Source organism: Pieris rapae, chromosome 5 (assembly GCF_905147795.1).
Source record: "Pieris rapae chromosome 5, ilPieRapa1.1, whole genome shotgun sequence".
In the NCBI taxonomy this organism is placed as follows: domain Eukaryota; kingdom Metazoa; phylum Arthropoda; class Insecta; order Lepidoptera; family Pieridae; genus Pieris; species Pieris rapae.
Genome location: NC_059513.1, coordinates 10,711,277 through 10,728,810, shown reverse-complemented (window position 1 = coordinate 10,728,810; position 17,534 = coordinate 10,711,277). Strand labels below are relative to the sequence as shown.

The 17,534-nt window shown below is 33.3% G+C and overlaps 3 protein-coding genes across 6 annotated transcripts in view; 2 read left to right on the top strand and 1 right to left on the bottom strand.

The window, feature by feature from the left end:
- Nucleotides 1-3,677, top strand: part of LOC111003515 — a 129,297-nt gene extending 125,620 nt beyond the window's left edge. For all 3 annotated transcript variants that reach the window (XM_022274054.2, XM_022274055.2, XM_022274053.2), the window contains 2 exons: nt 1,411-1,511; nt 2,224-3,677. In XM_022274054.2, coding sequence (XP_022129746.1) covers nt 1,411-1,511; nt 2,224-2,755 — 633 coding nt within the window. In that variant the 3' untranslated portion in view covers nt 2,756-3,677. The remainder of the gene's footprint in view (nt 1-1,410; nt 1,512-2,223) is intronic.
- A 423-nt stretch (nt 3,678-4,100) lies between these two features.
- LOC111003513 (zinc transporter ZIP3) lies at nt 4,101-7,019 on the bottom strand. The gene is made up of 4 exons (XM_022274052.2): nt 6,392-7,019; nt 5,526-5,735; nt 4,823-4,979; nt 4,101-4,250 (listed from the first exon to the last, which is right to left on the bottom strand). The coding sequence occupies exons 1-4, from the start codon at nt 6,911-6,913 to the stop codon at nt 4,237-4,239; spliced, it is 903 nt and encodes a 300-aa protein (XP_022129744.2). The 5' UTR covers nt 6,914-7,019; the 3' UTR covers nt 4,101-4,236.
- A 92-nt stretch (nt 7,020-7,111) lies between these two features.
- On the top strand, nt 7,112-14,261 carry LOC111003512. 2 transcript variants are annotated; one of them, XM_022274051.2, is made up of 10 exons: nt 7,112-7,284; nt 7,441-7,546; nt 7,848-8,082; nt 8,254-8,390; nt 8,469-8,585; nt 9,016-9,153; nt 11,688-11,895; nt 13,352-13,440; nt 13,653-13,749; nt 13,987-14,261. In XM_022274051.2, exons 2-10 carry the CDS (start codon nt 7,457-7,459, stop codon nt 14,118-14,120), a joined length of 1,245 nt encoding a protein of 414 aa, XP_022129743.2. In that variant the 5' UTR covers nt 7,112-7,284; nt 7,441-7,456; the 3' UTR covers nt 14,121-14,261. The 2 variants fall into 2 exon arrangements, with proteins under 2 accessions (XP_022129743.2, XP_022129742.2); XM_022274050.2 differs by lacking the exon at nt 7,112-7,284 and having other exon boundaries at nt 7,298-7,546.
- Nucleotides 14,262-17,534: the final 3,273 nt, after the last annotated feature.

Below are 17,534 nucleotides of genomic sequence, written 5' to 3'. Positions count from 1 at the left end.
TCTTTGTAGGGTAGTTTTCTTTATGTACCAATCCGAACCCGATAATTGGCTTTACTAAAAATCAAACACTTCCTTTTAGCGGTTATTTTAAGAATAAAATACAATATTTAAACCAATCTTAAATAAAATATGGTAATTGTTAGTCTTATAATCATAATTTTTATGACCCTTATCTTTATAGTATCATTAAACTATGAATATATTAAATTAAAAATCGTTTAATAGATTGTCATAAATAAAACATGTTTGATCTGTGACGGAATTTAAGATATGTGGGGAAATGTTATCTTAACTTAGTACTAATTACTCATAGATTCTTATTCATTAGTTATACTGTTGAGTAATGGTTAACATAATAGTAACATTAATTGCTACTTTAAAAAAGCTCTTAAAATTCTCAGACGACTATGAATGTCTGCCATTTCCGAAATTACTGGTAATCAAAATAAAGGATTTGTGTAGCAGTTTTATTTAGAAAATAATACTAAACAAAACTTTTGTAACATTAGCAAGTTAAACTTCTGTGATATAAACTGATAAATTAAGAACGTAATAAAATAACAAATAATACGTTAATAAATAGGGAAGAAGCCAACGAAAATGACCATTTTTTTATATATAATTGGGGGCAAACGAGCCTGCGGGACGCCCAAAAAGGCAGTCGTTGCAGCCCATAGATACCCATTTTTAGTGGGTGCGTAACCGGCCATTAAGGGAGGAGTACGCTCGAATTTTGAATTTTTGGATGTCGTTATCTCAGGGAAGATCCCCGCCAGACCATATTTAATTTACTTCTTCCTTTCATTTTTACAACCTTTTTGCTATGCGTTGACCACAATTGCATCAATCTGATGATGAAGATGTATTTTGTAGTTATGTATGTAGTTTAATATCGTAAGATACGTAAGAATTGATGTATTTATATAGAAATTAAATAAATTGTGTTAGTTATTAGATAAAACTAATTATTGAACGTCGAACCAAAATCTTTGTAACATAGACATAACATTTATTACAAACATAACACATATAATAGTAATCAAATCTAAAAAATAATAGAAAAAAAGAAAGGAAGGGTACATTTTGTGTGTATACTGTGTGTGTTATGGCAAAGAATATTTTTTTAATATAATCGGCAATTATATTAAAAGAAATATGCTTTACCAATGTAGTAAGTATTTGGCAATGTACATCTTGCCTTTTTTATCTTCATCAATCATTTAATATGAATCAAGCCTTTTTCCTTTTTTTTAAATTTAAAATTTTTAGGTACATTATTTTGCAATCTGGTAATAATAGATGAAACGTTAACTAAGAAATTCGTCAATCCAAGATTATTTTTGAAGTGTTTGTATTTTTGTAGCTGTACTTGTTTGATTTAAAGTAAAGCTTATGTTTCTAATATTTCAGGTGCTGTGTGGAGCGATGGCGGGCGCGGGCGCAAGCGAGGTGTCGGCCAACGCGAGCCGGGTGCGACGGGCGCCACTCACGCACCACGCGCACCGACTTATGTTAGTATCTTCTTCTTCTTCTTCTTCAAGTGCCTCTCCATTACTGGAGGTTGGCCGTCAGTTTCCTGAAACGCGTCTCGTCCTGCGCCAGATGCAGATGTTAGTATACTATTGTACTACAAAGAACGGTTCGTTGGCCGTCGATACATAATTCATGGTAAAATAAGGAATTTTTTCAAAGAAAGATTGTCAACCGTAAGGATTTGGAGAAATTCTGCTAGTATGGGAACAAAGAGTAGTTAGACTGATGGTGATTGATACCTTGCCACACAATAGTTTCTAAACACTCACGTAACTACAAATATAATTAACAAAAAGTATATATAAAAATTCATCTAACGTAACCCGAGTAAATCTCAACAATAACTACTTAATCAAAAAACCTCAACAAACAGTATAAAATTAAAATTATATATTTCGAACATAACCTTAATTTTATATGCCTTATACGCTAGATTTATATATCTTGAGACTTGATACTAGGACGGTACGAACCTTAAATAATTTGTGATTACCTCCGAGATCGAATTCATACTTAAAATGCTTATTACCAACTAAGGCACAATGGCAGCAAAATTGATCAAAAAATGTTTTGCATACTGTAAGCGGCAATTTTGCTTACTGGCTTAACTTTGGCTGGCTGAGCTGGCTGAGCTGAGAACTGAGCACCTCGCCATTACGTGTTTTAATTAAAAATAAATATTATTTTCAGGACGGAGGAAGAAATGGACGCGACCGCATCTTGGAAGCGTTCCCACTGGCGCGAGATGCAGTCAATACTACGACGAGAGGGCTCCCAAAAGGAGGTCGTCGAGTGCTGCCCCTCAGTCCTAGAAATGGTCGCGAAGAAAGGCGGCCGAACCCCCACCGGTCTCTACGTAGAACTCTACGAGGACGGTGAGAACAAACAGAGGCTCTACGAGCTCTCCTGCGCACCGGATGTTGTAGACAAACCCTGCAGATTCGTAGACGCACGCCTCTTCAACCAATCGAGATGTGTGCAGAAGTATTCATACTCCTACGCACTAGTGAGGTATTCTTCAGCTACCGAGATGCCGCTGCGACATCGGCCGGAAGGACATTTCTCTGTCCCCGGTTCCGGCGGCTGGTCCATGGACTATGTGATAGTTAGAGCCGGCTGCGAGTGTCAAATCACTCCGCCTAAACGCAAGAGTGCGCACCGGAAACGATTGGAGAGGCATCGCCGGAAAAGGAAACGACTGGAGGATGACGATGACACTTGATGTGTGTGTTGTGTTTACCAGTGGACTTAATAAATTGCGGTATTTCCGATTTAGTTTAAGATTAGTTGATTTGTCGTGATCTACGTTTTTCAGCCCTTTGGATAACTTAATAAAATTGTAGCTCGCTCACGCCCTTATATTCTCTATCTAGCTTCTGAAAGCGTAAGGAACAACTGTTTTGATCTATTTTCTAAGTCTTTTTAGGCACTAGCGGCATGCACGTTGTAGGTACGTAATGGGGGATGGAGCAGGGATCACGGCATATCAACGAAAATGTTACCGATGCCATCAAGTCAGATGTAAGCTTGGTTGTTTTGACAATCGGTACACGTATTAATCTATGTATTTATTATTAATAGTCTATTTAATTACGCTTCTTGATGTAGTCTCGTCAAATTTGTAATATAAAGTGCCTTGTTTTGTGCCTTATTGTAATATGCCAACAATTAAAATTTAGGACTTTGAACGATTTCGAAAATAAACCATTCAATAAGCTATTTTTGATCAAAAACTACGTAAGAAAATACCTCATTAAGGCGCAAAGAGATTGATTGGACTTGTGAATCGAACTTTAACGCGTTTTCAATAAAACATAATTGGCTGAGGTCCTAATATCACTGATTTGAATGCTCTCTTAAGTTTTTAAGAATATTTATTAAATTACTTTTTTTGTACGCAATACGTTGTACTTCCCACGTAGTTTAAGTGCGTCCAGTCAAAGATCTGTATTATTTTCTATTTTGTAATACTTTTATTGTATTTAAAATTAGCATAAGTTTCATACATTTATTTATATTGTGTTATAAATACGAGGTATTCCGACGTGTAACTGTGTAAAATGGCTTCCACATTATGTATTATACACAATTAATTTTAATATTGCAGTAGTATTGTGGACTGAGATTATATTTGTGCATTTAAACGTGAAAACGATATAATTAACACCTTACGCATGTATTGATAAAAGCGCCATCTGTCTTCGAGTAGCAAATGTTGGTTATACCTATACATTGACAGATGGTACTTTCTTCAAAACAATATACAGTAACAATTTAACATCACGTAACAGTGCCATGTAATTTTTATACAAAGTCAATTATTAATTAATATTATAAATGTATCTAAACTTATAAAGTATAAAATAATTCCTATTTTAAAGAGTTATCTAGTAATCACATATTGTACTTACAAAATTTATCTCACTGAATTACATTAAGTATTTGAAAATTATTTGTAACTACGACACTAATAAACAAACAGGCCTTCAGTTCTAAAAAAATGTGCCTTTATAATCTGTGACTTACATCAGCCAAAATGTTAAAATGGTCAATAAAAGAAATGTGAATTCGAAGACGTTTTTCATTTAATTACATTATCCGTTAAATTTAAATGGACAGTCGTCTGATCAGTCAAAAAATTCTACAACTAGGTAAACTTATAATTAGAAGCGTTATGGCAAATCATATGAAATCCCTCCCTCACTAATCTGCATGATCTGTAAGATAAAAAATGTCGTTTTAGTTTTATTTCAATGATTATAATTTAAAATTTAATATGATTTGTTTTTTTAAGCAAAGACAATTAAAGTATGAAATATGTAAATTTTAACATGATATGGCATGAATATAAAAAATATAATTATTTCATTTTACCTTATTACTACTAAGATTATTACAGAATTTCATTAATTGTAATAGAATAAAATATAGTATCATCGTTATCGTTATCGTTATTATTTCTTTTTGTTATTCATGGCTTCGAATCTCGAAGTGGTAGGGACAAGAAAAAAAGCGTAAACGAAAAATGTGACGGTAGTTTATTTCCAACGCTGATAAAGAAGTTTCAATTCTAATAAATAATCTCGACTGTTACCAGACAGTTACGGCTTTTCCTCAGCAATGATTTGTCTACTTACTTTAATTGTCCTTGGCTAGTTGTTTACTGTTCACAGCGCCATCTATGCTCATCAAGGCGTACCTGATCGAGCTCTAACTATTCCATACTAAAAGCGCAGTAACGATCACTAGTCTCTGACAAATATTGATAACAAACTTGAATAAAACTCACCTAAGTACATCGTAGAAAGATACATGACAGCGAACCCTGTTGTCACAGCGAAGAACTGTGCAACACCCGCTAAACGTTTTTGTTCATGCCAGCGGGCTCTTTCCCTTGGAAGAACTTCACTCACGGTTACATACAGAAGCGTTCCGGCAGCTAATGCCTGTAATAGAAGGAGGTTAGGAATAACATTGATGATTAATGTCAAGTTTTAGGTTTCCTTGTTCGCGGATGGAACCTAGTAATTAACGGAAGTATTTGTAACCCATAATTTATAACAAAGAAATTCAAATGATCATGTATGCTACAATATTTTCAACGAAGTCAACAAGTCTAAATAAAGAAAAATCATAGATTTTTAATAGCTAATATTAAACTCGATTAATGTATTCCCGCATTTGTTTATTCACCGTACACCCCTTTTACGGTTCCTATGTAATGTCTGGCTATATTCTCGGGGCGCAACTCTGACACATAGAAAATACAAAGGGTCACGAAATAAACACACACATGAGGCCAAGACCAAGAGTTATTTGGCCACCTGTTCTTTTCTTTTTCCTATATATGATATTAACATATTTAACGTTTTACACATTACGAAATTATAGATGTCACGCCTTAGGAAAACAAACAAAACTTAAAATAACATTAACCATTAATCTCGCTACGTATCTTGGTCAGATTTAATTTTTGTTTGCCGCATACGCACCTGCAGGATGGACGCAGAAACTGAATTCTTCAGCTGGCTTATAGCATCGAGACCGGTACCTAACCCGATGCCTGCAACTGACCCTCCACTGAAGAGTAGAATTGACACGATGTGAGCGCTAAGGCTTCTTCCACTCGCGCACAATTCAGCCCCAAGACAAAAACCCACAACAAATTTATGACAGGCCACTGCTGCTAGAAGAAGAAGAACCTATAAATAGAAAAAAACATAAATTAACTTGGTGATAGGATTTCTTTGATAGAACAGGGGCCAAACGGGCAGAAGGCTTATCTGATGCTAAGCTATACCGCGCCCATGGACGCTCTCAAGCTAGAGGGCTTGCGAGTGCATTGCCGGCCTTTTAAGAATTGGTACGCTCTTTTCTTGAAAGACCCTATGTCAAATTGGTTCGGAAATACTTCAGTGGGCCGCTGGTTCCACAAAGTGGTGGTGCACGGCAAAAACTGCCTTGAAAAATGCTCATAAAAGGTAATAATTAAACGCTTTAATAATTATATATCTTGAGTACGAATCTAGGGAGAAAGTTTCACCTACAAAGGTACCGTCATACCATTATGTATAAAAATATAAAAATGCCCACACATTCGCAAGGGACTTTACCTTTCGCATATCATCAACCAAATACAGGCAAGTGATTCATAATTAAATAACACTTATTATGATATAAGCACTTTACCTTGAAACAATTGAACAAAGTTAAAACTCTGATTGTTTCGATGTAATTGATATCAATTGATAATTGTTTTAATTACAAAAAAAACGATAACATAATACGCAGTTTGCCGTACTCGATATTAACTATATTTGAATAATGACGACATATTAAAATGAATACCTAGTAATACCTGCGATGCTGTTTCTTGCAGTCCAATAGCAAGTCCTTCCAAAAAACTGTGCACGAGCAACGCACATAATAAACCTATGACCCCCGAATAACTCTTATTACAAGGTGCTCTATGGCTAACATGACACATACGAGGATTATCAGCAGCTCCACCACAACTTTCTCTCATTTCATCATCCCTCAAAAGACGAGATTCCTCAGTCCCATAACTAGTTCTCTCTCTTTGGCTGCTGTTATGTGCCCCGTAAAAGAAATGAACCAATTCATCTACAAAATAAACCAGAAAGAAACCAACACATAATCCAAGTTCTGAATATTTTCCTAGAATTTCTCTGGCTTCCGGCAGAATGTGGGTGAGCGACGTGGATAGTAGAACACCACCTCCAAAACAGAGCAGACAAGAAATAAAAAGGGGATGCCGCTGTCTGGCTCTTTCTGAAATACACACTGGTGCCACACCAGCAGCGAAACTCCCAAGCCCCAAGGCCACCATAGATATCACTTTTGCAGTTGACACCTCCATTTTAGGTCCACACTAAAACGTTTTAAAAATATGTATGTAATCAAAACATGGCCAGTTACACGACCGATGTCTGCGCAACGAGCAGACAAGATAGTACTGTGTGTTTTGTAATCAAATACCCCTTTTTCGTTAAACACACGCATAACTTCAAACCTAAATACAGCGACATAAGATCGTATATTTATCGTAATGGATTAAATGTCAACTGACCAAGGACTAGTTTAATTGGAACTAAACGATAATGCGAACTTAAGGAAGTACGCGAATGAATGCAAGGGCGTGCTGGTTCTTCGTATACTGGTCATAACCAGGACAAAGACATTATTTACAAAATCAGTCAATATTGGTCAATAGGTAACGTATTTTGAAAGGTCAGTTGTATGTTGTTATTAAAAATAACATACTTCTTTTAACTATTCATTAAAATAGTATAGTGTAAGAAGTTTCCCCTTTAAGTTGTCATTATAAAAACATAATGTCACTCCTAACCGATTTTCTTATCTGTCAATATTTTCAACATTTACAAGTTCATCAATAGACAAAATGAATGAATTGCTGCAAAAACACGGGTGTTCTAACGTATTCAGCGTCCCCGAAGGCCTCAGGGAATTGATGGCAGATATTACACGTGAAGTAAGTATTCCTACAATATGATACGGTAAAGGGAGACGATTTTATTGTTAACCTATAGATACTTCTTAAATATTCTAGAACCGAATTTAGTTGGTTTAGTTTAGGATTAATTGAAAATAAGATAAACAGTGTACTCTCGTGACATGACAGTAGAACTTTCAATAACATCATTAGCATAACAAGAAAATAGCATCACAATTTGCTACTAGATGACAAAATATTGTAAACCAGCTTGGTTATTAAAAAGTCGTCTTGAGTATCAGGGCACGTAATACGTTTAAAATATTTAATTAAATTCCAGGTGCTGCGAGAACAGCCTCCCAAACTCTTCGACTTTATCGCCAATTATCTCTCAGTGTTACTTCTCACGCGTGAGCACGGGGTCATGGCGGTTAAAGTTCTGGATGACTTATGCGACTGCAGACCTTCGGTATCCGAACATCTACTACAGCTGGGTCTAGCTGGCGAGCAAGCGAGGGATTTAGCTCAGATTATCAAGCAGGAGATTGAACAATTTGAGCCTGTTGCTGGAAGTGGTAAAAACGGGCGCATTAAAATCTTTAATTGTTATTATAAAAATATTATTACTACATTGCTGAATTCATCTCTTCATTCATCTCAATTAAGCTTAAGTTTATAATATTACTGTTTTTTATTATTTACTATGCTTTTCAAATACTTTTTTTCTCAGTTTGTTTATGTTTCAGAAAAAATTAAAGAAATGCAGATAATGAAAACCATATTAACGCGATCCACTTTAGACGAGGTGATGGCGTCAAAAGTATGTCAAGTCGCGAGAAACGCATACAGAGATTACTGGTATAGAAAGAAGACACTAGAACAGGTAATTAGGATTATTTTTCCGAAATTATATGGAGGTCTTTGAACTGCATTACGTATAACCATTATCATACAATTTTAGTCTATGAAAACTCAACCCGACGAACCGTGGGAGATAGCGGCGCAACATACCCTAGAAATATATAAAAAAACTAAACCATCATTCACAGACATGAACAGAGCTGCTGAAAAAATTCAGGTAATGTATATTAATTATTAATCGTATGATTAGTACGAAACTACGTATGTCTTAGACAATACTTTAGAAAAACATTTTTGGTATAAGAAATTAATTAATGTAATATTTTACATTCAAAATACAATACATACAATATACTATTTACTAGTATATGCACAGATAATGAACCGTTTTGTTATTTTATTTTATTTATGTGTTGTTATTTTAAAAATCTAGCGATAGCTATTTCGTTACAGATCTCTCAATAAAATTCGCACTTTAGATAACATTGCCAGCTATTTACAGACGGCGCTAAAAAATCATAAATACATTAAATTTTATACCAATTTTTCTGTTAAACATATGAACGTTAGCTATAACCATCAAAGAGTATTAATTAAATTGATATATTTAACTGGAAGTGTGTGTTTAATAAGATATATTTTTTTAGGCGGCATATAGAGGATACCATCTTCGAAGAAACCTTCTAAAGCATTTGAAACAAAAGAAGAAGGGTCCCAAAGTGGACTTGCCCGGCCCACCGCTGGACATTGGAGGGTCCAGGGAAATTGAACTGGGTCCAGTGCTTGTAAGTTTAATATTATGTATGTATTTAAATAATAAATAGACATTAATGTAACCTAACGTGATACTAGATAATTATTTACGCGTTGATAAACCTCTTTTTTTTAATTTTCAACACATTTCTGGTACTACACTTATAATGTAATTATTTCTATTAAAAGTGTAATAAAATTAAGGTTGGTAATTTTTACCCATTACTGGTTTAATAGATGTAAACTTAAACTTAAAGCTTTTCTTTCCTACAATAAAGTTTATAATAAAGAGTACGATTTTAAAAGAATTGGAATCTAGCCTATACAATAATATTATATTTACTTATTTTTTTACAATTCAAATGAATAGCTTTAACTAAGGTAATGTTCATTAACAGTCTTACTGTTGTATAATATTTTTCACAGTGTATCCGAAGAAGACATAAAAATAAATTTTAAAAATCATTGCTTCGTTTTATTAAACATCGTCTTTTCATCACAAGGTACAATTTGACAGATAAAAACGATAGAGAACTTTAGTAAAGAGAGGATAATTACCTGATTTAGTTTAATAAATAACAAATTTTTGACACTTTTAAGCCGTCTTATTAATAATCATTAAAACATATATTAATTAATACAGGACATTGTCGTACGCGTACAAATCAAGATAATCAGAACCAGAAATTAATGATAAGGAAACATGTCGAGGACATTATTATAGTTAGTATTACTACACTAACACGTGTCGGCAAAAAATAAATAAAATACAATAATAAAAGACTGGTTTGTAGATACTCGCCGAACATGAATTAAATAATAATGTCAAGAGACAACTGGGGAAAAACCGTAACTGTATACCAGCATCATGGTGTTTTAGCATTGCCGAGCCTTATCTGAGTTTATTAAGGTCTTTCATTGCTCTTATTTCCTTGAAAGCTGGTAATAGTCACTGTTTCTATTTGTCAATTAATTAATGCCTCTGTTGATTCCACTATAATAAGCCGGCTCCAGCTGCTACAGATTTAGCCTAAGTATCACATAAAACATTTGTATGAGATCAAAATATCACGTGTCTAATTTATATATCACTTGAATCTAACACACGTTGGTCCAATTCTACGATAACCTTTGGGACATTTGTTTCTCTCCGTCTTTTCTTTGTATTTCTTTCTATAAATAGGATATGCCGGTGGCAATTCAGGTATCGTAGGCTCGATATGCACCGCCTCCTTAAATGGACAAGTACAATTAACCAACGGTGATAGTTCTCCCGCTAAAACTGGATGCTCGTCATCATCCGTAATTCTATCTGGAGATGACAGATACTTTCGGAGCTCTTCAAATTCAGCGATCGATGTAATCTTGCATTCACAATCATCGCTAGAAACGAGGATAAGGCACGAGGAAAATAAAATACTTAATAATTTGAACGCCATGTCGCTCCGAGCGTTTGAATGGATGTGAAGAATGTTTTTACGGCTGTTTTATATTATAGTCTCTTCTGGACTTTGTCCGGTTGCATTACAAGATTCCCGTAATTTAATTGCATTTGGGATTTCCTAAGATGATTCTAAAGCGCTTCAGGCTTGTAATCGACTGATCAGTATTATCCCTGAATGTATCAAATCACAAAAAGCTAGCACATGACTAATAAAAAGAACTGATTTTTTGGCTTGATTCATATGTAATTTGCAAATTTTTAGTTAGTATAGGTATATGTTTACCTTAAATTATATTGTGAATTAAAATTATATTTTTTATTGTAAAACAAATACATACTTAACTATTATGATGACTGTCGGTAAATTGAGAAGTGGAACTTCCCAATTTACCTGAGTGGTCTTTAGACCTCACAAAAAGGCTCTCACGACAATATTCTTAACCAAAAATGTATAACCGTCATTTATTCAAGATACCATAGAAACAGCATGGACACTTTATTTATTAATCTTGGAGTTTGAATATTGCATATTACCGCCGATTTTTGGAAAACAGGCAGTAGGCAGTTTTCTTAGGCATAACAATGGTTAAATAAATTGTAGTAACTACGACTGTTAATTTTATCATATATTTTATATCTATACTTTACTCCGATAGGATGACGTATCTGTTATTTTAAACGCAATATAGTTTCCCAATTAACAGCAGAACCTGCGTAATTTTAAAGATGTGTCGACATTTATTCGGGTTTTTTATGATTATATTTAGATAAACCTGATTATGAGGAAATAATAATTTTAATTAATTTATGAATTACAAATGACACCGACAAAATTTCGCACCACATTTTTGACGGCTGGGATTTACGAGTAATTGTAATGACGTCTTTATTCTAACGTCACCCTCATAATTAATTAGGGCAATACGATTTGATTTTCAATAGGTAATAAACAAAAAACAAACGGTTTCCTCCTAATATATGATTTTGTCCTCATTCAAGTTTAATTAACATTACATAACAAAATAATCAAGACTGTATAGCTTTTATTGTTAAAATTTAATCCAAACTCTTTGCGGCCCTTTCAAGTAAGTTGTCCTAATAACAAAGACAATTCTAAAACAGAAACTCCGTGTACCAAAAGACAATGTGCGACCAATGTTCGGAGAGCACGCCACACAGAAGCTGGGAATACCGTACGACCCGATGTTAACTATCACCCACGTGCCAGAAGACCAGCAATCGATAACAAGTCAAGGAAGTAGAGGCATTGGCAGGTTCACTGATATACCAGCCATTAGAAGTCCAAGTATTGGTAGCACTTCTACACCAGGTGAGTTTTTTTGGTAGCTAAAATATATCATAAACCAATTCCCATTTGGTTTGTGTGTTAATGTTGTAGTATCAAGGGTTACATAATATTGTATAATGATAGTTTTTAAACCTTCTTTTGACTCTCTTTATTTGTGACCTTATTTAACAGTATTATAGCTGTGCTAACACGGAATTTGGATAAATATTCAAATCGCTCAGTATCAAGTCATTGAAGTTTTTTTTCGTTTAAATCGGCTGAATGATCAGACATACGTTTTCAAAACTTAAAATTGTATTATTACTAATACCCCGGAGATGTTTACGTGACAAATCGTCCATTATAAGAAAAAGATTAGATTGTTATTACACGATAATTTCATTCAACGAAACAAGCCTGTATATAACTTAATCAAACACGATTTTCCTCTAACATATACTTTACTCATACGTGACATTGTTTGAAAATACTTTGTCTTGTGGCATTCGCGTATTCGCGTACATTTATATAAACATTAGAAAATATAAAGACTAAACTTGTACGTAAAGGAAGGTAACTCTTTATTATCCATGACTTCATGAGTGACGTATTCATAATGTAAGCAAATAGCAACCATGACATAATTACACTATTACTAACATACCATCTGTATGTTTATTATAGTAACACTTTGTTTTTTAGGTTTACAATGTATTATTATCTTGGCATTTTATTAAATTTTTGTAACTATTACTTTTCTTTTGGTTTGCAAAGTCAAAGTCTAAATCATTTATTTCTTATTATAGGTGATTATTTATCTATTTTTTAATAATGCAGTTCTTTCTTTGTATGTTCATTCAAGTTTTCTTTCACATTAATTCAATCTACCACTCTGCCAGACCCAGACTAACACGCCTAGATCTGTCTTACTCTAACGCGTACCGGCTGCACCGGCCGCGCTTACGCTACGTCATATATCTCGTCAGAGAGATGTGAATACGCAGTATGCCTTCTGTCTCACTCTAACGCATCTGTGTTTCGTCACTGATCACGCCAGACCGATTTGAGACGTATGAGTCCGCTCTGACGCGATTCACCGCTCCTATATTTCGTCATCGTGTGTAAGGTTTATTTTCGTGACGGAAATTCTTGATCCCTGAACGCTCAAAGCCCGCGATTAAATCTATGCAGTAGCTTAAAAACTACTAAACTAAAATAAAATAGGCGCATGGAATATCTAAAACAATGCAGCAGATAACTAAATTTAACTACAATGCCTCTAATCGCGTTCAGCTATCATCTATATAACCACTTGTAAGACCGCGGAATTATAATATTAATGTAATTCATCTGGGTTTATTTTAAATTTACCCAAAAGTAAAATATATTTCTTATCACAAAAGATTTCCATCAAGAATGTGTTCAAAAATAAGTAATCAATATATGAGAGGAGATATTGAATAAAATAAGTAACAACAAATTTTAATTGGAAAACCAGGCGCAAGACAGGTTTTAATGACGGCCACAGTGGAAATGAAGGGTCCAACTTCAGTCGGACAATCCATGCACAAAATATCCTTCGCTGAGGTACATTTCTTAATCTTCTATTTGCTACTTGAAAGCCCCTTTATTTTTATTAATAAATTCGTAATTAATTTCTATGCGTTTAGAAGGGAGCTTAAAGATAAACATTGATTCTAATTATTGTTTATTATATTACTTATATACCTACATTTTATTTTGATTAATCATGAGGGTAATAGTTATAATAATGTTAACTAGATTTATTTCATTTTCAGGTGCCGCCGGAGGTGATTCCAGATTTCCAATTGGAGTTTTTAAAAGAGAACGATGTATCTAATGCTGCAGAACAGGAAATACCAGAAGATATCTCAGGTTGGTATCAGGAAACAGCAGATTTGTCTATGATATTCAACAAAGACATTATGGCTGACATTGTTCATAAACATTCAATGAAAAAGAATTTGTGAAAAATTATATTTATCCAATGGAAATTACACATTAAAGAAAAAATCTAAAAGTTTAATTTTTAAAATATTACAGTTATGGAAATTGTTATGAATTATGATTTTTTTTTTCAATTTTATTACAGACACATGTAATTCTTTTCAGATGACAAGACAGAAGGTGATGCTGAAAGTATACCTGCATCAGCGCCATCTACAGCTCGCGACTCCGCTTCTATAACAGACGTAGAAGATGAAGGTGACAACGCTACAGTAATAACTGACGAGGAAGCAGGATAGATGTATTTTAATGTTACGAATACAATGTTACATAATTTTAGTAATAACTTTATTTAACGTTTGCAAGAATAATATTTAGTTTCACAATTTATGTCGAATATTCTTTACGAAATTAGTTTATGTTACGTTTATTAAATAGTATAACAGATAAAACGACTTCTTATTTCAAACCTATCTCAAAAATTAACAAAATATCGCCTTGGTCGTAGCCGTATAGATTTTTACTCCTGACGTATTTTATTTATAAAATATATTTTTACAAAATGCAAAAACCTTTAAATGATAATCCGTGCCAAATATCACTCCCTGAAGGTTTAGGGGAACTTATGTCTGATATAACAAGGGAAGTAGGTATAGAACCAATCTAAGTTGTGAGAACCTAAGTGTCTGAATAAGAAAAGTCCCTATTGTCATCTTCATCATCAATGGTACAGCCATTGGCTTTTGTCCAACTTCGAAACCCTTTTGTTTCGAGGTCCAAGGACCTCGAAACAAAAGGGTTTCGTGTCAAGACACAACTTCTAATCCCAACGCAGTCTCGGTCTACCGCGTTTTCTCTGTTAGTAAGGACCATAGGAATCTGCCACATTTGGGCTGTGGACGATGATGGCGTCATCAATGATATTATAAAGTTAATTGAAGCGAATACGGCAAACGCCGTGGTCCCAAACAGGGCCAAATTCTCTAAATAATTTTGCGCTCGGAAATAAAGAGAGCAAGCGTCCTTCTTGCTACGGGTTTTACTATATTAGTTATTTAACTGTTTATTAACAATTTGTAGATGTATGTTAAATTTAGAATTATTACTAGCTATTAAGACTGCTCGCGTTGATTAATATAAAGCGAGTTATTTAAGTCGAGACGAGTTATGACTCATTAATTAGACAGACACATAGATTTTTGACGTGTTGTTTATGAATCAAACTGTAAATGCTATTGCGATTTTAGTTTGCGACGAATTAGTGTTCAATGGTTGATTGATCTCTGTGATGTACATATTCATTGATCTACACTTCTGCGTGACGCTATAATTTTTATGATGTGAATCCTCCAATTACTTGAACTGAAAATATTTAAAAATCATCGCCATATTAAAGACATAACAAAGTCAAAGTCTAAATGTATTTATTCATATAGGTAACATAATGTACACTTATGAACGTCAAAAAAAATATTAAATGAATCTAATTTTACATGCTATATACACATGCTATTACATGCTATATTTTACTGTCAGTTCTCAAATCAAGGGCGTAGAACGGAAGAGAAGAACTGGCAATAAACTCTCCGTCACTCTTTTTAATCGCCAAGTGTTTTTTTTACACAATATTATTACATTACCAGTATATAATTTATTTCGTCCAGGTACTAAGAGCTCAGCCGCAAAACGTCTACAGTTTCATAGCTAATTATTTGGGAGCATTACTTGAAGTCCGAAATAACATCTCCATTGCTGCTGACGTATGCAATAATATAAGTGAAAGCTGTTACCAAACAGAATTAGTTGAGGAGCTAAGAAATATCGGTCTTATTGATGAAGACGTACACAAAGCTGCGGATATCATTAAAGAGTTTTTGGAAACTGATAAAGGTATCACGTATACTTACTATTGTAGCAGAGTAGCGAAATAATATTTAACTAGTGGCACAAATTTCTGTCACTTGTCTATGAAAAAATGTGTTGTGGCAGTAATCAGTCCTCTGTGCCTGTCAGTCACCGTAGAATTTTGGATTTTAGCTGTGCTGGTTTACTCATTATGTTTTTCAATTGGATATAGATAGAAAAATGACCAATGACCGGAACATCTAGTTGTTAGTATCGTATATTGGATGTTATATTATATTACATATTCTATTACAGAGTACTCAAAAGAATTATTTATTAACACTTCGATACATTACAATATAAAAATTGAACATAGTTAAATGAAAAGGAGAGCAAATGGCGGCCTTATTGCTTTCCAGTGATCTCTTCCAGGCAACCAAAGGAATTATTGAGTTACATTTATTATTAAATCAATTTCTATATATTTCAATTACAGTTAAAGAAACAAATTTATTTCTGCAAATATTAAGAAAAACCAGCATACAGGAGAATCAACTAGCGGCGATTCAAAGTGCAGTGCAAAGGGCTTTTCGAAAACATCGATTAAGCCAACCGAAGGTAACTTTAAAACAACTGTTTGCATAACAGTGTATGTAACATTTATATTTTATTTAAATGTTTTTCAGATAAATTCCTGTCAAAAAAATGAAGCATGTAAGTATTTAATATATTATCAATAGCTTTTTAACATTTTATTTTTAAGTCAGTTAAATTTTATTACATTTTTATTATGTGTTTTTAAATAACCACATGAATGGAACATATTCTGCGTAATATACAAAATTAATGTATACTGCCAGGAACCACTGAGTTAAGCAAATTGTTGAGGTATCGTTCATTCAGTAGCAAAATCTGTCAGAACTCAAAAAAACAAAAGATACATTGTACCGTGTCATTTGCGCCATTCCTAATTCAAATTACAGAATATGAAAATCCAATTCCAGGTGATATCGCATCATCAACATCTCTCGCCGGATCTTACGTCGACCTTCCGAGGCATTTACCATATTCGGCGCATGACAACCTTTCTATTATATCAGAAGGTAATACAGTAAGTTTTGAAACTGAAAATATATCAGATATTTGTGTTGATGAGTCTGATGATGAAAGCGATAGTTTATCATCAAAAAATGTAACCTTTGCTGACTTATTCTTATTTAACTACGAAAATAAAATACCATGATAAATAATTGAGAATTCGTTTAAAATGTTGTGATGACCCCAAGATTGTTCTTATTTTGTAATACTTGATGTATATTTAGATTAATTTACATTTAATTTGCTACTTTATATATTTTTATTGCTACCTGATTAAAGTATATTTTATAGTTCGTTTAATTTTTTGATAATTATTATATGAAAATAAAATTAAAGTGTTTTTTATATTTTATTTTTAAATACATAGTTTTATCCGATTCTTCAATGTTAGAAGAAATAAAATCGGTTATTATTTTAATTAAATTATGCTTAACAAAATTGTGTACTTATTCTAATTATAATATAAATTCTACACATTTGGTTTATTAATTAACTTAACTAAAAAGTGTAAATGAAAACGCGTGCTCTCGTAACATTTTTCTAAAAAAATAGATATTAAAATACAAATGAAAATAAACAATTTTAGAACAATTGTGTATCTATGAAAATGAGTACTAAATAACTAACAAAAAATTTAAAGATATATAAAATTCTTTTCTGTTACAACTAAATCATGATTATGCAATATTCTTTTAATAAACAAACGCCTGATTTTTAATTATAAAATTCAAAATGGCTTAAAGTAGGATATAAAATAAAAATCACAGCAA

Coding starts and splice junctions, on each gene's coding strand:
- LOC111003513 (XM_022274052.2), bottom strand. CDS start 6,913: ATGGAGGTGTCAACTGCAAAAGTGATATCTATGGTGGCCTTGGGGCTT. Junction 5,736..6,391: donor TGCAAGAAACAGCATCGCAG/GTATTACTAGGT, acceptor TTCTATTTATAG/GTTCTTCTTCTTCTAGCAGC. Junction 4,980..5,525: donor TTTCTGCGTCCATCCTGCAG/GTGCGTATGCGG, acceptor CTTCTATTACAG/GCATTAGCTGCCGGAACGCT.
- LOC111003512 (XM_022274051.2), top strand. CDS start 7,457: ATGAATGAATTGCTGCAAAAACACGGGTGTTCTAACGTATTCAGCGTC. Junction 8,391..8,468: donor GAAAGAAGACACTAGAACAG/GTAATTAGGATT, acceptor ATACAATTTTAG/TCTATGAAAACTCAACCCGA. Junction 9,154..11,687: donor TTGAACTGGGTCCAGTGCTT/GTAAGTTTAATA, acceptor ATTCTAAAACAG/AAACTCCGTGTACCAAAAGA.